The sequence below is a fragment of the Aspergillus foveolatus genome, assembly GCF_047715535.1.
Source record: "Aspergillus foveolatus strain CBS 279.81 unplaced genomic scaffold BDW70scaffold_87, whole genome shotgun sequence".
Classification (NCBI taxonomy): domain Eukaryota; kingdom Fungi; phylum Ascomycota; class Eurotiomycetes; order Eurotiales; family Aspergillaceae; genus Aspergillus; species Aspergillus foveolatus.
In genome coordinates, this window is record NW_027396151.1 from 20,781 (window position 1) to 46,558 (window position 25,778).

The 25,778-nt window shown below is 52.2% G+C and overlaps 10 protein-coding genes across 10 annotated transcripts; 5 read left to right on the top strand and 5 right to left on the bottom strand.

Annotated features, from left to right (window-relative positions):
- Positions 1 to 1,804: 1,804 nt before the first annotated feature.
- On the bottom strand, positions 1,805 to 3,465 carry BDW70DRAFT_171798 (non-ribosomal peptide synthetase; the record flags this gene model as incomplete). Its single annotated transcript, XM_073743319.1, has 2 exons — positions 1,805 to 2,979; positions 3,036 to 3,465. The coding sequence occupies 2 exons, from the start codon at positions 3,463 to 3,465 to the stop codon at positions 1,805 to 1,807; spliced, it is 1,605 nt and encodes a 534-aa protein (XP_073591759.1).
- Positions 3,466 to 6,312: 2,847 nt separating this feature from the next.
- BDW70DRAFT_163986 (Six-hairpin glycosidase-like protein) lies at positions 6,313 to 8,367 on the top strand (the record flags this gene model as incomplete). Its single annotated transcript, XM_073741399.1, has 1 exon — positions 6,313 to 8,367. One exon carries the CDS (start codon positions 6,313 to 6,315, stop codon positions 8,365 to 8,367), a length of 2,055 nt encoding a protein of 684 aa, XP_073591760.1.
- Positions 8,368 to 8,439: 72 nt separating this feature from the next.
- BDW70DRAFT_171802 (Zn(II)2Cys6 transcription factor) lies at positions 8,440 to 10,271 on the bottom strand (the record flags this gene model as incomplete). The annotated part of the gene is made up of 2 exons (XM_073743320.1): positions 8,440 to 10,107; positions 10,167 to 10,271. 2 exons carry the CDS (start codon positions 10,266 to 10,268, stop codon positions 8,440 to 8,442), a joined length of 1,770 nt encoding a protein of 589 aa, XP_073591761.1.
- A 277-nt stretch (positions 10,272 to 10,548) lies between these two features.
- On the top strand, positions 10,549 to 11,856 carry BDW70DRAFT_119966 (Kelch repeat protein). The gene is made up of 2 exons (XM_073734744.1): positions 10,549 to 10,752; positions 10,808 to 11,856. Exons 1-2 carry the CDS (start codon positions 10,593 to 10,595, stop codon positions 11,659 to 11,661), a joined length of 1,014 nt encoding a protein of 337 aa, XP_073591762.1. The 5' UTR covers positions 10,549 to 10,592; the 3' UTR covers positions 11,662 to 11,856.
- Positions 11,857 to 13,311: 1,455 nt separating this feature from the next.
- Positions 13,312 to 13,924, top strand: BDW70DRAFT_144125 (uncharacterized protein). Its single transcript, XM_073738204.1, has 4 exons — positions 13,312 to 13,539; positions 13,628 to 13,659; positions 13,729 to 13,774; positions 13,830 to 13,924. Exons 1-4 carry the CDS (start codon positions 13,429 to 13,431, stop codon positions 13,842 to 13,844), a joined length of 204 nt encoding a protein of 67 aa, XP_073591763.1. The 5' UTR covers positions 13,312 to 13,428; the 3' UTR covers positions 13,845 to 13,924.
- Positions 13,925 to 14,041: 117 nt separating this feature from the next.
- Positions 14,042 to 14,546, bottom strand: BDW70DRAFT_153746 (uncharacterized protein; the record flags this gene model as incomplete). The annotated part of the gene is made up of 2 exons (XM_073739710.1): positions 14,042 to 14,366; positions 14,470 to 14,546. The coding sequence occupies 2 exons, from the start codon at positions 14,544 to 14,546 to the stop codon at positions 14,042 to 14,044; spliced, it is 402 nt and encodes a 133-aa protein (XP_073591764.1).
- A 1,856-nt stretch (positions 14,547 to 16,402) lies between these two features.
- Positions 16,403 to 17,797, top strand: BDW70DRAFT_163990 (uncharacterized protein; the record flags this gene model as incomplete). The annotated part of the gene is made up of 1 exon (XM_073741400.1): positions 16,403 to 17,797. The coding sequence occupies one exon, from the start codon at positions 16,403 to 16,405 to the stop codon at positions 17,795 to 17,797; it is 1,395 nt and encodes a 464-aa protein (XP_073591765.1).
- Positions 17,798 to 19,182: 1,385 nt separating this feature from the next.
- On the top strand, positions 19,183 to 21,710 carry BDW70DRAFT_153747 (Zn(II)2Cys6 transcription factor; the record flags this gene model as incomplete). Its single annotated transcript, XM_073739711.1, has 4 exons — positions 19,183 to 19,411; positions 19,504 to 20,045; positions 20,097 to 20,348; positions 20,394 to 21,710. The coding sequence occupies 4 exons, from the start codon at positions 19,183 to 19,185 to the stop codon at positions 21,708 to 21,710; spliced, it is 2,340 nt and encodes a 779-aa protein (XP_073591766.1).
- An 801-nt stretch (positions 21,711 to 22,511) lies between these two features.
- BDW70DRAFT_144127 (cupin domain-containing protein) lies at positions 22,512 to 23,457 on the bottom strand. Its single transcript, XM_073738205.1, has 2 exons — positions 23,188 to 23,457; positions 22,512 to 23,140 (listed from the first exon to the last, which is right to left on the bottom strand). The coding sequence occupies exon 2, from the start codon at positions 23,124 to 23,126 to the stop codon at positions 22,725 to 22,727; it is 402 nt and encodes a 133-aa protein (XP_073591767.1). The 5' UTR covers positions 23,127 to 23,140; positions 23,188 to 23,457; the 3' UTR covers positions 22,512 to 22,724.
- A 132-nt stretch (positions 23,458 to 23,589) lies between these two features.
- BDW70DRAFT_171804 (Six-hairpin glycosidase-like protein) lies at positions 23,590 to 25,470 on the bottom strand (the record flags this gene model as incomplete). Its single annotated transcript, XM_073743321.1, has 2 exons — positions 23,590 to 23,645; positions 24,009 to 25,470. 2 exons carry the CDS (start codon positions 25,468 to 25,470, stop codon positions 23,590 to 23,592), a joined length of 1,518 nt encoding a protein of 505 aa, XP_073591768.1.
- Between the last annotated feature and the right edge of the window lie 308 nt (positions 25,471 to 25,778).

Sequence of the window (25,778 nt, forward strand, 5' to 3'; positions counted from 1 at the left end):
GAGTTGGGCTGAAGAGGATGAATCAGGATTTTCTCATGGCATTGGTTTAGCTCATTGAAACAAGCAACGAAATATACGTGTCCGTTACTCACAATCAACGCATGAAGATTTCCTATGGTGAGCATAAGCCATAGGACTATATTTGGACCTCAGAGCTGCACCCATTCTTGGGATCGGATCCTTCAGTCAGAGGGAAAGTACGCTCTAACCCGGTTACTGTAGAGAACCCGTGAGGAATCTTCCTAATGCGATAATGTCCTAATTTTTTTTTACGCGGTGCAAAGGAAAATACCAGATTTCAACAACCTAACAAGGCCATTCCTACGGCGAGTCGGAGCAATACCAGCACCTCGCCACCTATTATGGACACATGGAAGCACTTCAGATATCAGTTGGTCACTGAAGTCAACAGTGAAGGCACCAAACACACTTCTTGCTGCTGCCAATATTCCTAGCGACTCCAGCCATAATCTTGTCCTAGGACCTAGCTCTAGTCCTAGGATTGATGGCCCGGCGCTTTAGAAGCCGGCGGCGCCGGCCTGAAAAGCAATATGAAAAGGGGATAAATGAATCTAAAAGACTGTGATGAGCTGCAGTTACGAAAGACACTAAACCTATATGCAGCATGAATGTCACGGGGCTCAGGTATTGTCCGCAGGCTGCAGGTGTTTGCTCAACTGCAGCTCGGAGGCAGTCAAGCCAGTCGCAGAAAAGGGGTTGCCACTCAAGGTCCTACGAGCTGCGGCAATCTAGACAATTACTCAATAATCAAGTCGCCGATGGAGTTTTGGCTTCCTAACCAATTATGCAGCAACGCGTTACTGCCTGTCCCAATCTCCAGGTTGGCGGCTGGCTGGTTACCGACCTTTGCCAGCCTATCCCGCGACTGAGGAAATGCAAACCGAACTGGATAAGGCAACACGATTCTGACTGAGTGGCGTCCTTGGCTTGTTTTCGCCTTTGCCAGGAATGCGCAGGCTACACGCAGCAACCCCCGCAATCGACAAAAGAATTGCATTGAGCTCATCTCTGCCTATCACAGAGTGATTTGAGTACGAGCAGTGGGCTCTGGGGCAAATGCGTGTATGGCGCGATAGGCCGCAGTATCGTATGCAAGGTAGAGTAGGTAAGTAAGCGCTAGACGGTTCGAACTGCAGCCTAAATCAAGTCTCCGCCGCGGGGTCCGAGTCTGACATTATCCTGTCATGGCTGGCTGGTTGTGCATAATGACTTGCAAGAATATAATTATATCTCCGTGATATGCCTGGTAAGAATCATCGCGGCAGGACAGGGGCCATATGTGCATCTGTATCTCTCCTACGATGGGCAAGTATAAGTCACAAGACGGGCCGCTTTCGATCCCAGCGAACAGCTTTGCTCACCTTGCGCAGGAAGTGCGGGGTACCTGTGTTACTGGTCAAGTTGAAATCTGGGTACGCCGTAAAGGCTGGAGCTGGGCATCGGATGGCCTTAACCTCCCTACCTGGATTACTACTGGGCTGGGCGGGGTTCCCTCGCAGGATTTACAAGTTAGTCCTGCGTACCGAGAATAATGGCTAGTAAGCCACGTCTTATCTGTCTGTCAAGTCTAGACACGATTAATCCGAGGTGTCATGAGCTGTCGTGCGTGGCATACGTGCAGGTCAAGAAAAATCATACATAGGTAGTAAACAGATAGAATATATGTGGACCAGGTTAGCCCTACAAATAGTATTATTTGCTGTATCTGCTATGTCACGAATAAAGACTCCTTAAGAATATACGCAGCTAAACAAGACAGAACCAGTTAAGTGTACAAGGCTGGTTACGGCGGAAGCACCTGCGACTGCTGAACGTAGTATGGAGAGTCCATCCTCAGCTTCCTCTCTGCCATGTAATACTTCTGCGCCAACATACGAATCTTCTTTCGATCTGTCTTCTTTGAAGCCGTGCGCGGCATCCATGACATGAGCAGGAAGACAGACGGCACCATGTACGCCGGCAGCGCTTGCCTGATGGCATCGCGAATAGTATCGACCTTCTCCCCAGCCATGCCATCTGTCTCTGCATTCGTGATAACCGGTTCCCCATTGACTGCTGGGACTGTACTGTCAGGATGTCCGTCCAAGTACAGCAGTGCCGCGATCTGGGGATCTTCCGTGCCGTCAATGGCACCTAGAAGGTCAACCACAATAGCGTCAGCAGGTGAGAGACACTTGCGCGCCTGATGCTCCACCTCGATAGCGTCAACACGGCACCCGTCTAGCTTGAGGATGGTGTCTTTACGGCCGATGTAATCTAATGTTCCGTCTGCGTTGAGCCGGCCTAGGTCGCCGGTTCGGTACATCCTGCTTACGCTGCGCTCGGGATGTAGCTCGGCCATCCACCGGGGCGTCTTGGATAGGAATCCTGCTGCTGTACGCGAGACAGCTGTATTGTCCAAGTACCGACGGGAAAGATGCGGCCCTTCAATAAGCAGCTCTCCCACCGCTCCCAGTGGAAGCAGACGCTCCGGCGACGCCGAGTCAACAATATAGATAGGGCCACTCGCTGGACGGCCGATAGTATTCCCACGATCTGGACGGATGCTATCGTTGTACGCGCAACATATGGCGACTTCGCCCATGCCGAATTGATTGATAAGACGAGTGCTGGAGGAGGAGTATTTATCGATGAGTTCTTTGGGCAGAGGCTCGCCGCCAACGCAGATCGTGTGCAGACTAGAGATTTCCGCTGGATCAAGCTTTATGGCAACGGTAGGGGTGAGGAAGGTGATGTTGGCGCGCAGGTTACTGATAGCGTTAATCAGGTTGTCAGTGGTCTTCACTGGGGGTGGGACACAACAGCACCCGCCGATAGTAAGCGGAACTAGCAGCTCCAAGTTGCTGATATCGAAGGCGTAGTCGTCGAAATGCAACATACGTGTGGTGGAATCGAGACCGAGATTGCGGACGTAGTCTTGGATGGCGGTTGTATAGGATTGGTGGACTTGGACAATGCCTAAAGCCGGGGACGAGGGTTAGCATACGGAAACTATCATAGACTGGGTCTGGTACCCTTTGGCTGGCCTGTACTGCCGCTGGTAAACAGAACGAGGCAAGCATTTTCCGGCACAACCGTATCGCATGGTGGTGCATGGTTCACCGGTAGACTGCGCAGCCACTCTGGGGTGATGCCCACAAAATGAGGAACGAGGTGCTGAAAGCGAGCAGCAAACTTGACGTCGCTCAGCAGGACGCCTGCTTCAGTCCGCTGGATGACGGAGTCCAGGTATATTGGCGGGTTCGTAGCGTGGATAGAGATGTAGGCCCCCCCTGCGCGCAAGACAGCAAGGCGGGCTACGATAGCCCAGGTCGACTTCTCAAAGCAGCTCAGAACGAATTTTTCGGGGCCGACCCCGAGGCCGACGAGATGGTGAGCCAGACGAAGGGAGAGCTCGTCGAGCTCTTCGTAGGTAAGGTCCCCGTCCCAAGAAGAGACGGCCATGCGCTCTGGATGGGCTCGGCATTGATCGACGATGATGTCGTGCAAGCAGCGGCGGTCTGGCGGCGATACCCTCTCTGTTAAGCGCTTGATAGCGGCTTTGTCCTCCTTCGAACAGAGGTCTGGCACGCGATTATGCGCGCCGTGGAGGATTTGCGACAGGACATGCCTAAAGGTATAGAGAACGCTTATGGCAATGCTGTCACCGATCAAATCGTCATCGAACACGATGCATCCAGTAAGCCGGGAACTGGACTCTCTGCGGACTGCGATGGCGAGGTCGATCTGCATATCATCGCATACTCCTTCTGGCGCATGTCCAAGCTCATCATAAATGACAGCCGTATTACACAGCGCCCGATTGGGCTCATATGGAATGGCATGTATCTCAAAGCCCGCTGGGGCTCCAGGGGCTTGCTTTTGCTCCTCAATGCGCTGCAAACAGACCGCGATGGTCTCGGTGTTGTCGACTCGGCCGACGAGAGCCAGTTCCTCATGGCCGTCAAGATTGCTGGCATGATAGCCGAACGAGAGGATGTCACAAGACACAAAACAGCGAAGCGTCAGAGCCCATGCTGTTTGCAGAGCGGTTGGAAGGGTGATACGGCTTTCTTGGAGGAACTGGCGGACAGCGTCCAACTTGTCCGTGAGGACCAGTTCTTGAGTACCCAGTTCGCTTGTTTTATCAGTTGGCGAGAGAGACGATCTGGGGAAGAGGCATGGAGGAACCTCATTCTGAACCTCGATATCAAGCAGAGCTGGAGACATGGTACGACGTTGTGGTAACTGGTACTCAGGTATGAGAGCAAACCCGCCACAGAAAATAGAGGATAATGTGTTCATAATAGTTATACCTAGTGACCTGTGGCAACTGTTGCCATGACAAAGAGTAAGTGTGTAGCAGTCACAGTGACACAGCATGACTGGCAGGTTGCGCAGGGGATGTATGGGCAGCCAATAATGTTCTGTAATCATACAAGACAACATCGAATGATCAGCGTCCGCTGCAGCGGTAATTGGAACTGGCTCCTGTAAGTCGGGAGCAAACGAACCTCATCCAAGCTGTGAAGTCCACCCAGCCAGCCATCAAGAGAGAGGGGTATGGCAAACATCACCTGCAGCTTCGTAGCGTCAGTATGGCCAAGACTCGGGTCTGCATGCAGTTGGATACTCAACACGCATCCCCAGCTCAATTTCTGCAAATAAGAGCTGTCGGTGGCGCCAGCTAGCTACAGATAGATGGCTGGCACAGGAACACCTGCAGCTAGTATACGAGACGGGCTTTAGGCAAACCTTGTGGCTTGAAGGGCGGTGCTGAGCGCTGATCTTGAGCGTGATGGCGAGAATTCACAGTGCATAATTTTCCCATAACTTCAGCTCGTGAGGCTAACAGCTGAGAAGTCATGGCGCTGTGTTTGACGATCACCAGCTCACGCCCGTATCGCATCCTGTACATCCTTTGACGCCATCTCGATCCTTCAATGCAAGTGACCGAGAAGGACCAGCATCACCGATCTTCGAGGAAGTTCGGCCTGATCAATACCAAGAGCTGATCTATGCAAGAAAAAACGCCCAGACATGGACGAAAGAACTGGCCTGGGCGGTTGAAAGCCTTTGGATGGCCGCAGTTTCCAGTAGTTGTCGGTAGGCACAGGTGCCCCCATCTCACGAGGCTGCTCGTTTCTTCGCACATCATGTCGCATCGAGGCCATTGGAGCATTATCAGAGTTAGTTCTTTCATGCTACCTGAGCGATCCTCAGAGTACGAGTCCGGCAATCATTGGGCGGCAATTATGCCCACGAAGCCCACTCAGCAATGCGCGTATACGAACTCGGCACAAATACCCCAGTACCCAGAGGTAGTTGCGCCAGGCTACCGCGGCATTCTCTTCTAATGTATCCTTGGTATGGCAAGACTTCATTTGGGGTAGCACACTGCTTCCTAGCTACTCTCTTTAGCGATGCCGCCCCCACGACCATGGCCAGTATGGCGTGGATGCCCCTTCAATGGGGAACCTTCGTCAATAAGATAAACAGAGCTGGCGCCGACTTCATTCCTGGCAAAAAGCGCGAAGACAATCGAACCTTTCTTATGTTTATTTGACTTTGGTTGCCGTCAACCGATGCTCGTTGTGCAGCCCCAGTCCATCAGAATTGATGGGATCCATAATGAAGCGTTCAGTTTGCTGGTACACGCCGAATGTTTTCCAGTGCACAACTTAAGAGTCTTTTCAGATCAAATATTTGCAGATTTAGGATTCAGGGCCTCGCCGCCCGGTCTAGAAGATGTCGGCAACATGGCGACACAGCCGGGAGATCCTCAGGCAGGTCCTTGCGTACTCAAGTAGAGCAGCTGCATGCCCTGATAGTCAGAATTCAGTCAGAGCAAAGGATGGCGCACTAGGCCAGGATCTGGTACCTGACAATGCTTGAACCTGGCTGCATAAAGCGGAAAACTTTTTGCTGGTTGTCGACAGAGCCCTAACCGCTCCGTCAAGCTCGGTTCGCCGAACAAGCGCGAACTCTTGAAAACGGGAGCATAACCTGATCGTATCACTCTGAGGAAAGTCGGGGCTACCAGGGGGCTATCGGATAAATTTATCATGTTCCTGACGCAACCTTTCGGCCCTCCGCCGATGAAAGGGAAGAAACTCCGGGTGGGGTTGGGACGCCGTTGCAGAATCTTGAAGAATATCATCATACCAAGAGACGATCAGGAGATCGGCAATCAACCGGCTCCCCGTCAGGTCCAGTCGGTTAAATTCAGAGGTCAGATTGCGGGGGGTCGATCTTCCTCCGCAGTTGGCTTCATAAATGCCCTTTTTCCCACCGAGCCCTACCCCAAAAGCCATGTCAGCGGGCACCATGAAATCCAGAAGGCTATTGTCACTGGTCCCCCTCGTGGGTGTATCCCACGCCCTCAATGCAACGTCCCTCATAAGTCAATACCTCGGTGCTGATGCCCCTTGGTACACTTCCCGAATCCCGCTGTTCGAAACCTCGGTCTCGTCAATTGAGGAAGTCTACTACTACCGCTGGTCCATCTTCCGTGCACACCAGCGCGATCTAGGATCCCTTGGGTATATATCCACCGAGTTCATCAACGACGTCTCATGGCAGACTTCCCCATGGGCGATTCTGATCGATGCAGCCAACTTCCATCTCCGGGAAGGACGCTGGTGTCGAGACCGTCGGTTCAAGGAGGATTACGCTGATACTCTCTTTGGGCCGAATACATACCCCTATCAGTTCTCTGAGGTCTTGGCCGATGGCGTTTGGGCGGGTTACCTGGTGGATGGAGTGGTTGACGACGCAGTGCAACGTTTAGATGCTATGGTTAGTGTCTACGAGGGATGGAGTGATGAAAGCGCCACAGGTGGCGTTGGCGGCTATGATGAGAGCAAAGGGCTCTACTGGATCCAACCCTTGGATGACGCGACAGAGTACACGATCTCCAGCATCGACGCGAGCGGTGGGTATGATGGGTTTCTTGGGGGCGAGGCGTTCAGGCCGAGCATCAACGCCTACCAATTCGCCAATGCGAAAGCGATTTCAAATATCGCGGCCTTATCGGGCAACGAGGATCTCGCGGACGAGTACAACGCCAAAGCAGAGACTATCAAGTCCCTTGTCCAGCAATATCTATGGAACACTACCTTCAACCACTTCATCGACCGGTTCTACGTCAACAATGAGAACGCCACATACTGGGATCCGATCCGGGGACGAGAGCTGGTCGGGTACGTCCCCTGGACGCATGACCTGCCAGACGACAATGAAACGTATGCCCAGGCCTGGAGCCATATCCTCGACAGTGAGAATCTGGCTGGGTCGCATGGGCTGCGTACCAACGAGCCCAGTTACGAGTACTACATGAGGCAATACCGCTATGAAGGCTCAAACCCGGAATGCCAGTGGAACGGGCCTTCGTGGCCGTACCAGACGACTCAGGTTCTGACAGGGCTCGCCAATTTCCTCGATCATTACCCAGTCTCGTCTGCGGCGGGCATAATCAGTAAGAAGGAATACAATAGCCTCCTGACGCAGTACGCGAATCTCCACTATAACCCCTCGTACGACGGTATCCTGAACCTAGAGGAAGACTACAACGCCGACACGGGCGTCCCAATTGTCGGCCTCGCGAGAAGTCCGCACTATTTCCATTCCGGCTTTATCGATCAGGTAATTTCCGGGTTTGTTGGGATCAGACCGTCTGCTGAAGATGTGCTTGACGTGAACCCGCTAGCGGATGCCGACGAAGTCTCTTACTTCCGTCTTGAGAACGTGCTCTATCATGGACACGATGTTTCTGTGCAATGGGATGTAGATGGAACCCGATACGGCTCGTCAGGGCTCCAGGTTGAGGTCGATGGCGAGGTTGTCGCAAGTTCCGACACATTGTCCCGGCTCTCGGTCAACATCACTCGCGTGGATCCCCCTGCTATCGACCGTCCTATCGCAAAGTCTATCCAGCTGGGCCTTGACACGGAATACCCTCTCGGAAATGTATCTGTTTCTGGCGTTGACGCGTCTGACATTCATTTCGTCATTGACGGACGCGTGTGGTTTTACCCCGAAATTCAAAATTGGTGGGACACGCCAACTGGCAGTGGCAAGGAAATCTGGTTTGAGATCGATTTCGGAGAGGCCGTAGAGATCACGAGGGCAGAGATCGCATTTGCGGTTGTTGAGGAGGCGAATGTCGATATCCCCGAGAGCTATCGTCTTGAGTACCTGGACGGGGATGGGTGGGTAGGTCTCGATATCGATGGGGAGTATGGAGAGGCTGTTGGGAATGGAATAACAGATGTCAGCTGGGCTGCTGTTACAACGCAGGAGGTGAGGTTGGTGTTTACACCGAAGAAGGGGGTTGCGGTTCGGCTGGTTGAATTGAAGCTGTTCTAAGGACATGTATATATAGGATACGAGGAATCTCTCTCCCATAACTGAACACTCGCAGTCCTACCTGTCTGAATCCTAAGGCAGTCTCACACTCTCGAGAAAGCAACTTTCACCCTTGCCCTCCCTTTCCCCTTGACCATCCCACCCACAAACCACCACCCTGATCTCACTATAGATATCCAACAACCTCATTTTGGGCACATCCTCACTTACAGCAGGCAGCACCAGCTTTATCTCCCTCCCCTGTGCCCAGTAAGCCGCAATCAAGCCGATAATCCGCTTCACAAGATGTGTCGGGTAGTGCGAGTGTTCGTAACCGCGTCCCTTGGTTTCTAGAAGAGGCCAGAACGTATCGAGAATGTAGGTGAATAAGGAAGGCGATTTGCAGCACTGAACAAGCTGCAACAGAACCTCGGTGAGGCTGAATGTGTAGATGTCGGATGTGATGGATGCGGCCAAGTCTAGGGTTGAGAGGATGTGGATGAATTTTTGCGCATAGGAGTGGGAAGATGAGGTGGGTGTTTCGACAGTCGTTTCAGCCTCGGCCTCATCGAACATTGTCTCGCAGAGAAGCGAGTAGAGAGCGTTCATTGCGTCGCGGTGGGTGCGGATGCGGGTTGGGATCAGGCTGGCTGGGCCTGGCGATTGGCCCTTCGACACGCTGAGATGCGATGTCCACACTGCAAGCCTCTCCCGCTGGACATGTAGAAGCCCTCGTAGATGAACGCCGCGCATGTAACCGCTCTGTGTCTCCGCGGATTCCGCTTCATTGTCATCCCTCCCGAGGTAACGAGTGAGAAGCCCATGAGCGACTCCGCCAATCTCCCAGGCCTCGTCCGACAGACCATACCAGCCCGCTACACAGCGAAACACCATGATCCTAGAGCGGATCTCGGTCGTCTTGATCAGGATATCATAAATAAGGTCGTCCAAGCTCAGACCCGTGATACAATGGAGATACAGCTCTTCTAATGAGCCGGGATAGAGGTTGGGACCATGGACACTTCTTCCCTCGCCTTCAAGCAGCATAGCAGGTGGTTTACCCAACCTATGGGATACACAAAGACGGTACCACATCTGTAATGCCTGGTTCCCGTCCGCCGAGCGCGTGAGCACTTCGCGGTGGTTCGAGACAAAGCGGACCGTGTCCCATACTGTGAGTCGGAAGCGGCGGTGGTCTGTAGATGCGTGGTGGTAATATGCGAGGACAGTAAGCGCCGTAAGAATGGCGGGTGCCTCCGACTCCATATTGAGCGCTATTACATTGCGACAGTGGGACAGCGTCTGCTCTTGATATTTCCTTGCTTGGGCGTGATGAAGCTGGTTGACGACCGGGCTGGATACAGATCTTCGAGAGTCGCTAGGAACACATCGTCTCTGGACCTGGGTGCTGAGCATGGAGAGATTTGATGCTGAGATGCAGAGGGCGGCGGACCTCAGTTGCGGTGATTGAAGGGTTCTCTGCAGATGGGTGAAATGGAATGGGGATGCTGGGAGTAGATGGCGGACATGTGAGATGAAGTGGTCCAGGTACCGCGTTTTGATTATCTCTCCAGACTCTATCGAGGTGCAAATTGGACTGGCGCAGAGTCCACGACGCGATGTCGCCCTGTCGGGTCGGCTGCTAGGGCCGCCTTGGATGAACGACTCTCTGTCGTAATTCCGGAATGCAAAGTCAACGCCGTATCTGCACTCTAGGCCGAGCCGTATGCAAGCTTGGCAGATAGGCTTAGCCTCGTCACACTGTCAGAATTGGTCAATTAGGCCATTGCTGGGCATGATATGTACCTAGGGCGACTGACCTTTTTCCCTCTTCTGCGGCACGAGCGGCATCCGGAGCGGTCACGCCGTACCTTCTGAGATTTGACACATCTTTGAGCCAGCTGCGACTTCTCGGTGGACATGCCTGGTTAAATCCGTTGCACATTTGAAGACTTCATGCTGTTGGATAGACGATGGCCGTGGTCAGGCAACCCCACGTGCGAGATCGGCGGGGAACCCAGTCTAACCTAATATGGATGAATTTTACGCCAGTTTGTTCTGGATGGGGACCTTGCGGGTAGTATTTGCGGTATCTTGTGGTATTGATAAGTACAGTTTATCAGCGTATCGTAATTCAAATAGATATAAGAAACCCGCGTTCGTCCATTGCCACTGGGAAAATTCAAGTCGTTGAAACTCTTTCCTGAGGGATAACATCTGGTCCATCATTGCAATTTGTCCACAAAATGGTACGTGCGGCGTGGAAAAAGCTTCTGAACGACGCTTCCGTCCAGAGGTCATCCCAGACTCTGTCCATTGTTGGCAAAGATGCCTTCATCTATGGCGGAGAGCTGCGACCTCGAGAGCCTGTAGACTCTGCAGTCTACCGCATATCAGTAGGCAGTGGTAAGAGACGCATGCTCTCTGGAACCATTGAGAGTGAAATACTGACTCGATATAGATGGTGGCGCTGAAACCCTCCTGTCTACAATCGCTGGGGTCCCGACCAGCCCGCCACCCCGTGTTGGCAGCGCGTCTACAACCGTTGCTGGTAAGATCTATATATTCTCCGGCCGTGGCGGAACAGCCATGGCGCCTATCGAAGAGGAGGGCGCGTTTTGGGTCTTCGACCCATTCGCTGGTAACGGCGAATGGTCGCGGATCCAACCCGCGGATCCCCAAGCCCCGTACCCCGTTGGACGCAGCTACCACGCCCTTACGAGCGATGGTAAAGAGACGATCTTCCTGCATGCCGGCTGCCCTGGAAAGGGCCGACTCCGTGATCTGTGGGCTTTCAACGTTAACAGTGGCAAGTGGTCCGAGTTGGCTCAAGCCCCGGGCCCGGAACGAGGCGGCACATCGATAGCATACGCTGGCGGCAAGATCTACCGCATGAACGGATTTGACGGCAAGACGGAGCAGGGCGGTGCTCTGGACGTGTTTGACCTTGAGAACAAGACGTGGAGGACGGTTGAGTATCCGGCAGACGGGGCCAATGGCCCCAGCCCGCGGAGTGTAAGCTGCCTTCTTGCTCTCGAAATCGGCGGAAAGCCATCGCTAGCGACGATGTTTGGAGAACACGATCCTAGTAGCTTGGGCCACCAGGGGGCAGGGAAGATGCTCTCAGACGCTTGGACGTTCGACATTGAGTCCGGGAAGTGGGACAAAGTTCTCGTGGAGGGGGAAGTGCCTCCATCTCGAGGGTGGTTCGACGCCGACGTGCTTGACAGGTCTAGTATAATACTTCACGGTGGACTTGCAGAGTCGAATGAGCGCCTCGGTGACGCATGGTCACTGCAATTCGCTGGGGCTTGAGTTGCTGTCAGTGTCAATTGAGTTAATGCCGCGCGCTTTTCAATGGGAATTAACTGCAACGTCGATGTCTGAACGAGGGTTAGGGAATACGGATGCGTGCCTGGAGTCTTTGATATGCAATGTCAAGAGGCCCTTACTAAACAGAAAGGCGCACTTTACTAAACCACAGGATAGAAGATGGAAGCTGCCCCTGACTTCATGTCCTTATATTGTATACATTAGATACAGTCGCTTCACAAGACAGCCGCGATCTTGAGACCCCCATTGTAGATGCCATTCAGATGATGCGTCATACAGCAAATCCGCCGTAAAAAAATCTCAGGCCGCTCTTTGATATTGCCGCAGACAGTCACGTCATAGTGAGGTGCTCCAGCCAGCTGATACGGAACCAGTGCACCTACAATCCTAGGCAAAACCCTGCCCCGTCCACATGTTTGCACGATGCTTAGGGGCCACAAATATCCTACATCAGCTACGGGTCGCATAGAGCCATTTGGTAATCATCTGGCGGCTTTCATTGGATGCTTCGTATGTTTGGATGTCGATGATATTCTCCTGGATTATGGGCGGCCAGTATCGTCGACAACTATGGCATTGATCGACAAGGTACAAGTTTCCGCTAACCGGCCGGCTTCTTCATATTTTTAAGCTATGATTGGAAAAGAAAGATCCATACCCAACAACCACCGTGCGGTGGCAGCGTCTAAGCCTACGCAGTGCCATTCTACATGGCCTACAGAAGTTTTCTCCAGGCACCCACAACGACTTCCAGCCCACTATCACGACCGAAGGTGGAGAGTAGCTGAAGCCTGCGCTTCTCCTACCTACCAACTGGTCACAGTCTCATGTTGCAGGACAATGCACATCTCCGGTCTATCATACGTAACACTTATGCAAGCTACATGTACTCCACTTGGAATAAGCTGGTGAAGAAAAAGGAACATTACACAGCCTCGTCAGCATAACCGTTGGCACCTGTTCCGAAACATGCCTACCCAGACCCAAGCAACCAGGCGCTAACCTGAATCTGAGACTTTCCGTAGAGGAACAAAAGGTTCTCATAGTCTATTGTCGATAATCTGGAATTTGCTAGCCGGCTCATTTTTAAGGCAATACAGACTTACCCTCTTTGGCCCCTATGCGCAAGCTCATTATTCAATGAACAACGGACGTTGAGGCATTTACCCACTCTTGCTGGGGGCCAAAACCATTTCATTCGCCTGATCTTCTCAGCCTCCGTCACTTTCCCATCCGCCCAGCATTGGCGCCCCTTGGCTCCATGCTGAGAGCGGCTGATTGCTGAAATCAGACGGCGATCGACATGTAAGGCCTCCCGGCGGATGTCCTCCGCACGATCTGCGCCACAAGTTCAAGCTGCTCATTGGAAGAATATAAGGATGCCCTTGGGCTTGGATCTACCAATTCAGTTGCTCAGCACGAGACGCCGAGGATCCAAGGTTGCTTTTCGTCTTGAAGCTATCCCGTGTGCCTTTTCTTACAATATTCATTGGAGAATACATTAGCACGATTGGGTCTCTTCTCACTCAGCTGAGATCATACCGCGTATTCTGAATTTTTACTCTGTACTTCGTTCATGTGAACAGCGGCCGGGGGGGCTGCTGGAAGGGAGGGGAAGAAGCACATAAATAGCCGTCTCATTCTCTCGAATTCATCATTCATCCCTATCGTCACGCCATCTTCGCTCTACCAGACCTCAGCTATACTTCATACTTCTATCCGTTATCCACCCACAAATATCTATACAAGATGCGTCTCATTGCCGCCTTCACGGCCTTCCTGGCCCTCGCCTATGCCGCACCCTCGGTGGACTTTGAAAAGACCTCCCTTGGTAAGAGACAGCAAGGCGAGAACTGCGTTGTATGTATGCCCCAGTCCCTATTTGCGTACCGGGTCCAGACTGGAAGGACTGAGGGTACCCCTGCGAGCTCTGCTGATGTCTTCTTAGGAGGTCTTCTTCCCTGAGAGCTGTGCCGACCGGTGAGTAACCCACTTGGTCGTCTTCCACAAGGACAACCATCATGCAGTTAAAAAACTAACGCACTTTAGTGGCCTGGTTGAATGTGATGGAGCGGGATCCATCCGAATTTGCTGTGTATGTGCCTTCCTATTGACTTTCCCTGGAACACAATTGATTGATTATGCTATAGACACGCTGCTATTAGCGGCTTTGCGCAATGGGGACACGAGAGAGGCTGGAAGATGGCAGCTTTGAGCTGGCAATTGCCAGGGCTGGGAATATTTTAGTTGGGATTTGTAATTATTGCAGTATGGTTTCAATGAAACTGCAGCTGGTATATACAAATAAACATTCCCATGTTCAAATCAAGCTCGTGAACCGGCGCGACCAGTATCAGCTATCCTATATACAAATCATTCTCACTATTCCAAAGTCTGTGAGCTCAACTTGGCTAACGTGAAGACTTGGACACCCCGCGCCCTCTCCTCCTCCACCAGAACGCCAACCCCCCAATATCCCAGCCCCAACCACGCCAATAACCATTCCGATAGCCACGTTCACGCGGGTAGAGGGGCCAGCGTCTTCCTCGGCCGTAGATTCACACGTGTACCTGGCCGATGTCATGTTTGCTGTATCGCTGAATTGCCTAGCCAGTTGACCACAGTCTAGAGGAAGGGATGAGCTGATGTATATGCTTTCGAAATTTCGCAGGCCTGGTAAGTTAATCCTGTTTCCGTTGAATTTCTGGTCAGTGTGCACTTGGTACGGACGGTATTGGAAGTTGGAGTAATTGCATTGTTGATGACAAGCCAGATAGCTTCATGGCTTACCTCTCAATCGGACCCATGAGGAACAGATTTTCCGCCTCGACCATTGGGAGGCTAATATTGAGCGGGTGCGATGTCATGATACTTATGCTATCCGCCGCATCATATAGGGAGGATATATTGAGGCTGAGTAAGCAGACCATATTAACCGGCAAACTACTCTGGAGAAAACAGCATGGATACGACTTCTTATGTACCTTGAAATAGAACCCTCTATAAGAGCAGTCTTTTGAGATGATTCAATCGCGGAATGTTGAGAGATACAGTGGCATCAAGCACACGTATGTTAATCCTAGGGAGAATGCTGCTATCAACGATTATGGTTTCGAGGTATGGCAGCGAAATACTATCTTCATATTAGTTGGTTCAAAAATAACCCCCGGCGGAGTAGATGAAGGGCGAACCTTTCTGTCTTCACAGCAAGCGTAAGCCGGCCGACCGAAGTAAGAGATGATAGCATCAGATTCATGACGCTGGTTATTGGACTGTAGGGCTCTTCCTCCGCGCAGCCGTCGATACTGCAGATGGAGAGGCCATCTTTTACAATTTTCAACGATGGTAGATTCACACTTGCGAGCATCAGCGCCATGGGCTGTTTCTGTGCGGTGGAGATACCTCGATAATTCCCGGTGAGGCTCAGCGATTGCTCTACAGCCACGAGTGACGGGAGATCAAGCTCACTTCCGGGCTCTGCCTGTCTCAGATACATATAATCGACTCTCTCTAGCTTCGGAGCAGAGAACCTGGATGCTGTCAATACGGGGAAGTCGATCCGGTCCACATATTCAAGATCCGGCAGTTCAACGGACGTGAGCTGAAGGCTGGTCGAATCCCGCAAAACAGCCTCAAGGGTCTCCGTGATATTGCGTACACGGTTCAGAACCAGAGAGCCAGTTTACGATCCGTTTATGAAGACACTGCTGTTGACTATTGGGCAGTCTCGTCCGATATTGTCCGCATCAGTCTGGCTAGCAATGTAGAATTTGCGATTGCAGTTTTGGGCAAGGGAGACTTGGGTGCGTTAGCAGCAGTATTCAACTGTACGCAAGAATGCTTACGGGGCAGTAGAGATAGGCACAAAGCCCACGCGGTCAAGAAGCCCATCTTGCCATGAGACCTTTGTTTCGTCCTGAAAAGGGGTTTGCAATAGTCACACAGAATCCCAGCGTCACGGCCATGTGTGATATGGGCTCAGTCTTATTAGCCTATGCTGGCGCGCACCCAATATCGGATAAATCGTTCTAGAGCGAGCCCTACCTATATCGTGGCGCACGGTTGCCCTAACAGCCAATGAATCCTCAACCCTCCCGTACCAAGGCCGCTAGGGCGTCTTGAGTCTTCAGCTGGTGTCCACCGTTTTTGCCCTTCTTGTTGGGAAATGGCGTTGGTTCTACATCCAGAGCTTGGGCGAATCCTCCACATTTTCTCCATATTCTGGGGCCTCATGGTAGGAGCCGTCGACAGGGCTTAGTCCAACTAACGCTGAGTACCTCGGTTGGCGTCTCGAAATCATTCCGCACATAAGCAGGAGGACGATACATCTATCTCGCTGTGGCGGCTTCTACGTAGAGTAGGTAAAGATTTGGTAAGGCTGTTTAAGCCTCTGACGAGGTATTTAGGGTAACCAAGTGAGCAGGTGTACATATTATGAGCTTTGTATATAATTTAAACTTTGTTCTTACTATGACAAAGAAACCATAAACTGTGAACAACCATCTTCGTTCCGACTCGAGAAAATCATGAAGCATAACTTGCTCCATGTCATAAAGAAGAGTATCAGGTAGTGCAGTCAATGTATATTAAGCACAAAAGAATCAATACATGATGAGCCAGACACATAAGATATAGAAGCCCTTGGTAGTCTCGAGTCGTGTAAGGCAATCTAAACGAACGGTAATAGGAATGAGAACAGCCAAACAGATGGTATCATTTCAACATGAACACCGAAGAGGCAAACGGAATCTGGAGACGCCGCCTGCCCCCCGATACTGCAGCAGGCATTCACCCCGTTCCCCCGGATACAACCAACCTGGGACAATACACCAGGAATGCCCTGCTCAACTACATGGGTAACCCGCGGTATGCCGTGCTCATATTCGACTACGGACAAACACAGCCGACCCTGTGGCAGAACGTGCCCCAGCTTGACACCGAGGCGGCCGTTATAGCCTGGTACAACGCAACATTCCCAGGGGCACCGACGCCCCAGCCTCGAGGCGTGATCGAAGCCAAAATTGCGACCCTGAATGTGGTCGATCCCATTCAGATCTTGATCAATCGAAACAAACTGCATGCCCTCGCTATCCTCCACGGCACTGGCCGCTGGAACCCTGCAGGGTATGGGATCAGTGGACGCAGTTACCTCTCCATGGCATGGAACCGACGCCGCAAACCCAAGCTGCGGATCATGCACTACATCTGCCGTGAGTGCCGAAAGAACCGAGTCTTTGCACTGGAGAGACCGAACTGCCCTGGTCTTGTAGCCGGCGCATCGAGCGAAACACATCTTGACTTCATCATCCGCCGTGATTACTCGGCCTTTTCGCGTATGTGGTCGTTCCTGGACAGGATCAGTCTTGGCCCAGGCCATATGAACCTAGTCCCTGCGCCCGGGGCACCGCTCCTGCAAAGATCAACGCTGATCGCGCTTAGCGAGAAAGTTTCTGGGCCCTTGCTCACGTCGCTGCGCGTGAGAAACGGCCTTGACCTCCACGCCTTCGTCCCGGACATCTGGCACAGCGCCCTCACTAACCCTAACCCGAATTTCGTAGACGGGCTCGCCGCCCACCCGCCTGCGCTTGCGACCGTCAACAACGCCGTCATCCACCCCGCCAACGCTCTTGCAACAGCCTTCCAGTGGGACCGGTTCGTGAAATTTGAGCGACTGCTGGTCGTCGGCGCAGACGCGGACGCATGGGCGCGCTCCGCGGACGGAATCCCCTCGTGGCCACACGCGCGCAGTAGAAGCTGGAAATACATCAAAGCCGCTGTCATGTTTAATCGAAATATTGAACCGACGCCGGGGGGACAGGTGAATGGCGGCACCCTGCTGCATGTGATTGTGCGCGCTTTGGAGAGCCAGCTCAGGCAGCTGGCGACATTGCTAGCGACGCGGCATATCACGCCGGCGCAGTATCGGGGCCGTCATACGACGAGGTACAGACAGGCAAGGGCACTGATTGCCCTTGTGCGAAATGGTAACTGGCTGGGGAATACGCCTGATGTCCACACGACCGACCAGAACGGAATGACGGCTGCTGCTGCTGCTCAGGGGATGACTGTCGCGTTGGGCCTCAGCCTACCCAATGATATCATCATAGACTTGTCGTAGACTGCGCATAAAACTGCCGGACATACCCAAGGCTCCGGGGTGTTAAAATGTACCGATCTGTTCGACCCCTTTTATCTGTAAGATCTTTTGTGCTTGAGACGCTTGCTGGTAGCGTAGCCTAGCATACAACTGATAACCATCACTATGTCTACCTGGCTTTCCATGCCCCATTTGTCAACAAGACAGCAGTTGTTGCTGTCAACTGAAGCAATCTCCCGTGTGGTGGGACACCGAGCGGGCTGGGCGACAGTTTCCGTCCTTGGGTATGAATCTAGGTTTGTGAAAGCAGGCCCCGAGATATGCCGGAGAAGATGGCCTACACGAAAGAGGAGCCGGGGAGATACCTTGTGCACCGTGGCAATTGCGAGGATGGTAATATCGTCGTCTTTTCCAACGATGACAGCTGATTAGCGGCTAGAGCCACGGAGAGAGGGTGAGAAGCCAGAACTCTGAGCTCGCATTTGGCGTCATCTGTTGGGGAAAGAGAAAAGAATATATATATATATATAAAGAGGAGATTGAAGTACAGTAACTTACATCAATCGAGGATTGAAATTCTTTTCGCCAGTCAGCCTTGCGGATGAGCCTGATTGAAGAGTTTACCAGGAAAGACGTATATGTCCATGCGAAGACGCAGTCCCTGTGCCCAATGCCACAACATCCTGCGGCCGTGTTGTTTGTAATAGCTTGATGAACCAGGGGACGCGGTTGTTCCCTCGCTCGACCCGATCCTGAAGGAAGTCGCTGTATCCCAAGTATAGAACCGTTTATTCACTACACGCTATTATGCTCGATAGTTCCTTCCACCTACGGGCTTCCAGTACATGAGATAATGTACCTTGGGGATGCCCCAGTGCAGGTGCAGGTCAAGAAAGGTAAAAAACGAAAGAATTTTAAAAGCATTGTGCATCGATACCTCAACAATAAATCATAATCCAAAGGGATCGTCTCTGGAACTTGACTTCGTTCAAGAATTACGAACCATAGGTAGTCTAATACTCCTTCAATCCTGCAATTCCTGGTAAAGCACTCGGGCAGCAATCGCCCGAATCCCGCAGCAGATCCCCCGAGGCCGAGATCGGGACTCTGTGGACGCAACAATCTAGGCCACCCAGGTTCTTACGGTCAACATCAGATGCAGACCCTGACGGCTTCTGCATTTGAAAATACTGCGTCAGAAAAAAACCGTACAGTGATACCGTACATTTTGCTGCAAACCGAACCCGCCAAAACGGGTAATCTCCATATTATAGGGCTGATCGGGCAAATTGCGGGACTCGGCCCTCGGGCTATCTCCTGCGAGATGCGGGGGAACTCCAATGGGGAGACCTCTTCAGCTTACCAGACCCTCCCAGACCTCATTTTGTGAGCCAGCTCACTGAGATATGGAGGAAGATAACGGCCCAGACTCATCCGGCTCCGCCGACCAGACGCCCCGTGGCCCCGAGGTGGGCCATGCCTGCAATTCGTGCCGTCGGCGCAAGCTTCGGTGCTCGAGGGAGGTACCGGCCTGCCAGCACTGTCGGAAGTCTGCGTCCGAGTGCATTTATGAGACGAAGCGGGCTAAGCCTGGGATGAAAGCCGGCGCGCTGGATAACATTCATCGGAGACTTGGTGGGTCCCGCGTCTTTTGTTTTTCTATGGGGGTGCTGCTGATGAGTCTGCTAATGGGTTTGCTAACGAGGCTGCTAACGGGTCATCATCAGACGCACTGGAACGCTCTCTCGAGAAGCATCAGGCCAGACTGGAGAGCTTTGCAGGCGCTGGGCCACCTCAACAGAGCAACTCCGCCATCCAAGCCGTCCTATCGACACTGGCTGCCGGTTTCCAAAAACTTGAACAGTCTGGGAGCCTGGGCGCCGGCTCGTCCTCTAAGAAGCGACGGAGGGACGAGAACGAGGTTCACTTTCTAGCTCCCTCAGCCAAGATCCCTCCTCTACCGGACGACGAGGTTCTCAGCCATGTGCTCGAAGCATACTTTATCTATGTTCATCCGTGGACGCCCGTCATCCACGAGGGGAGACTCCGTAGACGGCTGTTAGATGATTGTGATCGGGAAAAGCTTCAACTCGCCATACAGTCTATGATAGTTGTGACTCAACCATACGTCGAGGATGCCGAGACAGCGTCACACCTGGCAACATTGATCAACGACTCTGAGAATACGCGGGATTGGCTAGTCTCACAGGCCATGAAACAGCCATCGGTTGAGAACCTGCAGGCTCTTGTAATCTTAGCCTCTAACGATGTAGGATTCCTACCCATTCATTGATATATGGCGAAGCTGAAGACTCAGCAGATTGGTAGCGGCCGCGTTTTCCAGGCATGGCCCCTCGTTGGCTCGTTATCGCGCATGGTTGAGTACCTCCAGCTGACAGTCGAACATGACGAAGCTTTTCAGCACCCTTTTTGCCAGCCTTACAGAGTACTCCCGCCGCCTGCCGACTGGACTGAAGCGGAAGAACGACGGAGGATCTTCTGGGCCATTTTTGCCCTGGACCGCTTCTGCTCGGTGAGCATGGGATGGAACACCAGCCTAACCGCCGATGATGTCCGCCGCCGCCTGCCGTGCGATGGGATCACCTGGCGTAAAGAGAACCCCGTCGTGACGCCCTACTTTGGCATCTGGGACAAATCCGCCGGGCGGATCGGGAACCCAATTGCCTTCCTCCCTGGTCATCCTACCCCAGCTCCAGCACGAGCTGCGGAAGACGAAGCAGACGCGCCTTCAGAGGCCGGAACATCCCCCGGTGCTGCATCGTCAGCAGTGGACATGTCCACTGTCGGGGCCTACGCTTACTGCATTGAGGCTACCGAGTCCTTGAGCCGCGTGACCACATATTTCCTGCAGCAGAAAGTGAACTTGGACGACCAGAAGGAGTTCGGCGCTTGGCTCACCCGGTTCAAGGAGCTCGATCTCCGTCTCGTTCACTGGAAGATGCTTCTTCCGCAGAAGTGGACAGTCAACGTCGCGCAGCAGGGCTCGACGCGGATGGACCCTAACCTGACTCTTGCCCACGTCACGCACAACGCGTCTATGATCCTCCTGCACCAGCCCATCGCTTTTCCGCTCCCCGAATGGCCGTTTAAGAGCCGCTTGCCGAGCCTCTGTAGTATGGACACATGCCAGACGGCGGCGGTCGAAGTGGCGTCTATCACGAACCATTATCTGAAAAGCTCGCTTCCAATGTCACCGCTAAGTAGCCAGTTCGCGTTTTGTGTCTTCATTGCGGCCAGGGCTCTTCTACTGTCTTGGAAACATAGTCCAAGACAAGAAAATGTCGCCCCGGAGTTTTGGGTCCTGGTTCAGAGTCTCGATGCAATGGCTACTCGTTGGACCGGGGTTCATGCGGGGGTATGGGGGCGCCCAAGCAATCTGCCAGCAAAGTACTCATCCACACTGGCTGGGCTGCACAGGCGATGCGTCCAGGACGAATCGTTCTCGCTTGATATTGCGAGATATACTACAGAGATATCGCATACAGGTGAGATGGTTCAATTACCGCCGGATATTCTACCTCCTACATCACATACCACGAGCGGTAGCCCACTTCCCTCCACACAAAGGGTTAACTCAGGCCCTCATCCTACAATTGCTTCACCGGCACTAGCCAAACATATTGCCGGAGGCCCTCGCGAACCAAGAGGTGGTCCTGACAGTATCCTCGGGCAGCAGGCCTTCTCGACTCCCCGAGTACCCTCCATAACGCCAAACACCTTCTCGTTGAACGTGGACGTCCCCGCTGCCGACAATGATATACCCAATATCTTTCGCGCGGATTTGGCAGCCGATACAGAGGCCTCAATAGCCATGTCGCAGATGTTGCTGGATCAGCAGTTTACCGGGTTGGACCGGGTTATAAGTTACAGTGAAGGTTTGTTTGGCTCGGATTTCGAAGGGAGGAGGTGGTAGGATAACAAGTGAAAAAATAAAAAAAAATCACTGGTATCAAACGACAAAGGACTTGCTTCTCAGCCGGATTCCAGATATAATTGAAACACACTCTAATTGACACGCATAGTAAAATATACTACACCAGAAATACCATAATACCAATCCAAATACGTGTGCTATTTACAGAACAATAGTATTTATAACAGGCAGCAAGGGTGACCAATTTCAGCAAAGCCATGCCGCTTTCATTTAATCTTATGCCTAGGCGCAACCGAGTGCCATTCCAATCAGATCCAGAAAAGGCCCTGCAGTCCGCAATATTGTCAGCGATTTGGAGACCGGATTGAGCGTGAGATTTGCCGTAGACTGACAAGGACTAACAACAGCCACGGCACTTTCAGGTTCAAATACAATCCCCTTCATCCACCATGCCTTGGCTGCAAGTCCGGCTCTCTTTAGACCGGTAAAGAGTGATGAGGGCTCAGCAACCAGGAGGAGCCGTGAAGGGCCCATGAGATCCCACCATGAAATGTCTCACATAGTAACAACCTGGGCGGGCATCAGAGCTCTGGATCTGGACTAGGAAACTTGTAGCGGCCAGATCACGGTGGCTGTCTACGGCAAATCATTCCTGCCTTCGCGTAATCACGGAACGGTATCTCCTCTAGGCTATCAAGATCTGCCTCTAGCCCACAGATCATCTACTAACTTTGTGGGTGGATTAATTCTAGCTCGTAAGCAGGATGCATATAGGTGGGGCTGACATAGTTGACCCAAAGCCTTAAAACAAGCCAACCAGGAGAATAGACGGAGTTGAAGAGAGGATGACATGTTGTTATCAAGAAATTTGATAGTAAGGCTTTGGGAGAGCTTTTTTGCACATTTCCCGAGAATGTACGAAGTGGATGGCCTGGTAAGATGCAGGAAACCTTCAGAATCTACCTCAGGAAACAATTCGGTGTGTTTGCATCAGAACGCAATGGTCACTTAGGCCCGTCTATAAGCCACCTGCTGCTGAATTATTACTGGCAATCATGGAGCCTCCCTCCCCGCCGCATACTCCTCATCTGTGACCGCGTCCAACCACTTCGTCTCCCCAAGCCCAACAACAAAGTGCGTCATGAGACTTCCTTCATCTGCCCCATGCCAGTGCGTCGTCCCAGCCGGCGCCCAGATCACATCCCCTGCCTTGATCCGTCTTGGCTTTTGTCCCTTGTCGCATATCCAGCCATTTCCGGTCGTGACTTTGATGACCTGCCCCTCCTCGTGCGAGTGCCAGTGAGTGCGGGCGCACGGAGCGAACGTAACATTGGCGGTTGCAACTTGCGGGTCACAGTGGATGAGCTCGAGGTAGACGTCACCACTGAACGTGGCACTAGGGCCAACTTTGGTGGTTTGTCTGGTGTTGGAGGGAGAGATTGTTGAGGTAGTCATTTTGGGGTAGTGTGCTGTGGTATGTCAGGGTGAGGATAGTCGACGAAAAAGATATTCTTACCACAAGCTCAAAAGATGCGTTCAGGTCTGGCCTGTTAGTGATCAAGCGTAGAACCTTAATGAGCGATTTCTGGTCTTATATAGCATAATGAGGCGGGGTAGAGTTGCTTTACTGTACTCCAACCAATGCAAGCTGCTGATCTAGATGGATCTCTTGGAAAGCCACTATTTCGTCATCCGTGCTCGATTTACGTGATTGGAGTCTATCTCCATCTGACAATGAGCTTGGACGTGTTTAGCTGAGCGGCGGCGAGACGGAGCACTATTCCACTAAATATACGCTATCATCCTTTAGATGGAATATAGTGGCGCCTAGTAGGGATTTAGTACACGAGAGAATCGTGCCATCGCTGAGATGCTGGTTCGTGACTCACTCACCCGAACAGAGTGCGCGAGGTCGGTCTCATGACGGACACTGATAACGAGAAAAAGGCAGATCAACGTCGTCCACTCTATATACTTACTGTGAGTGACGAGAAACAGGATATTGCTTTTTAGTGAGTAATAGCAGCAATCAACAGCCCTAGACGGACTCGAATCAGCTGTCGGCGAGTACTCTGAGGCTGGTGGAACTTTCAGGAACAAGCCAGGGCGCCTTTTCCCCAAAACACCTTACAAGTCTACTTGCGACACTGTATCTATTTATGATGGTGTGTTCTATTGGCATCGATTCAGCCTATCATACAAGTCCCAGATCAAGTAGCCGATTGCCAAACTCTATAAGATAGTAATCCCCGTACACCAAACCATGATTGCTATACTGCCGTCGCGCATGCTGGTTGTTATTTGCCGTGCCATTCTTGAGAATCGACTCGAACGTACACCCAGGGGTGCTATCCTCAACCCTGATATTGGAGCCCTCCCCCACAAGCTGAGCTTTCTCCAACGCCAGACATAGATTGATAGTATCCCGGACAATCTCCACCGCGGCGTCTAGAAAGCGCCGTGCAAGCTTGTCTTGGCCAGTGGAGAGAAGCGCTTGAAACAAGACCAGCATCCCGTTGGCTGCAATCAGGCCGGCTGAGGAATCTCGCAAGGGCGATGAAGGGTCAACTGGTGCGTCGAAGTCCCAAAGGGGGACGTGGCGGCCTTTTGTGCTTCTCCTTTTTTTGTTACCGGCAGTGGATAGACACGGAGAATACACGTCAAGTGGGGTCTCAACGCATAAAGGCGCTGTCTCGAGTCTATGAAGGAAGTACTCCGCCGTACCGCATGCAGCATCTAAAAAGATGGTGTCCCTCGTCCACATGTATGTCTGCGCGTACCCAAGTATTGCCCAAGCCTGGCCACGGGCCCAGGTTGAGTCATTGCTGTATCCTTGCGCTGTCCACCGCCATTTCAGGCTACCATTTGCAGGTTCTATATTCGCAACATGACAAGTTGAGTACAGTTGTCCCTGGTATCCTCCTTTCGGGACGACAATGCCACTCTGTTCTCGAAGATGCGTTCGTAACAATGTCCGGGCATGAATTTCCGCCAACCTCGCAAGGGATTCGTCTCCCATGTGCGCGGATGCATAAAATAGTAAATCAAGATTGCATAGACTGTCAATGATCACGAGCACATTCTCGCTTTGGTCGGTAACCGTGATCTCCTTTTTCACCAGACAGTCCCAGCTCCTGATCGCTCCTGCTGTGGGAACGTACCTTGTTGCAAGACTCCGCGCTGCCTGGGTAATTGACCTCAGGCTTTGTTCATTTCCGAACAGTTCCCAATCTCGCTTCAGAGCAGGCATGACTATGAACCCGATATCATGCGTATCTGTTCGAAAGGCCATGCTGTGCAATGACTTAGACCATGCTTTGCTTAATGAGCGAAGCTGAGTTCGTACGTCCTGGATCTTAACGCTAGATCTGATGGAGACGCGTTGAGGGTACTTGGTGGATCGCTCCAAGAGAGCATAAAGACTACCAGGGAAAAATCCGCACGTCCAAAATTCAGGATCTCTGAACTCGTATTGACCGAAACTGGGCCCGTCTTGCGGTACAGTTTCTGGGTAGCCGATAGGTACTCCTGTCGGTTTCGTGAAGACCTTGGGATCGTCTAGTGATGCAGATGCTGTCCGGAAGATTTTTGCAAGGATGTTCTCGTCGAAGAGATCAGGAACGTCGTATCGAGGGACCTGATCTCGGAGTATTTGAGGCGTTACCGGCATTTCATCAGAATCGGTCTGACCATCGGAGAGGGAGGTTATGCTATCGGCCGTTCGTTTCTTCGACAGTGGCGACAATACATCAGGTGAAGAGGATGTACTGGATGTGCAAGATATCGAATGGCCGTTCATACTGAAGGGGTAAGGTGGTTGGAATATTAGACAGGCAGTCAAGAGGTTGTTCCGATCCTATATCCTCGTGCGAGGGAAAGTGGCTGACTAGGGCGACGACTGAAAATTTGACGATAAGTACGCCATAGGCTCGTTCAATTATATTGCAATATCTTCTCCTCATAACAATGCATTGGAGAGCGAATAGAGCGTCCGCAAATATGCCGCTGCCAATACTCCGCAGCCCGTCCAGAATCCCCCGTTCCCCGGCGATTCCCACCACTCATCTGAAGGCAGTTGGAGAGATGTGCGGAGTCGGCTATGATTAT

Bases quoted from the DNA above. Each gene is read 5' to 3' on its own strand.
- BDW70DRAFT_119966 (XM_073734744.1), top strand. From the start codon at position 10,593: ATGGTACGTGCGGCGTGGAAAAAGCTTCTGAACGACGCTTCCGTCCAG. The intron at 10,753-10,807 runs GTAAGAGACGCA...GACTCGATATAG, and splicing joins CCGCATATCAGTAGGCAGTG to ATGGTGGCGCTGAAACCCTC.
- BDW70DRAFT_144125 (XM_073738204.1), top strand. From the start codon at position 13,429: ATGCGTCTCATTGCCGCCTTCACGGCCTTCCTGGCCCTCGCCTATGCC. The intron at 13,540-13,627 runs GTATGTATGCCC...ATGTCTTCTTAG, and splicing joins AGCAAGGCGAGAACTGCGTT to GAGGTCTTCTTCCCTGAGAG. The intron at 13,660-13,728 runs GTGAGTAACCCA...AACGCACTTTAG, and splicing joins CCTGAGAGCTGTGCCGACCG to TGGCCTGGTTGAATGTGATG.
- BDW70DRAFT_144127 (XM_073738205.1), bottom strand. From the start codon at position 23,126: ATGACTACCTCAACAATCTCTCCCTCCAACACCAGACAAACCACCAAA.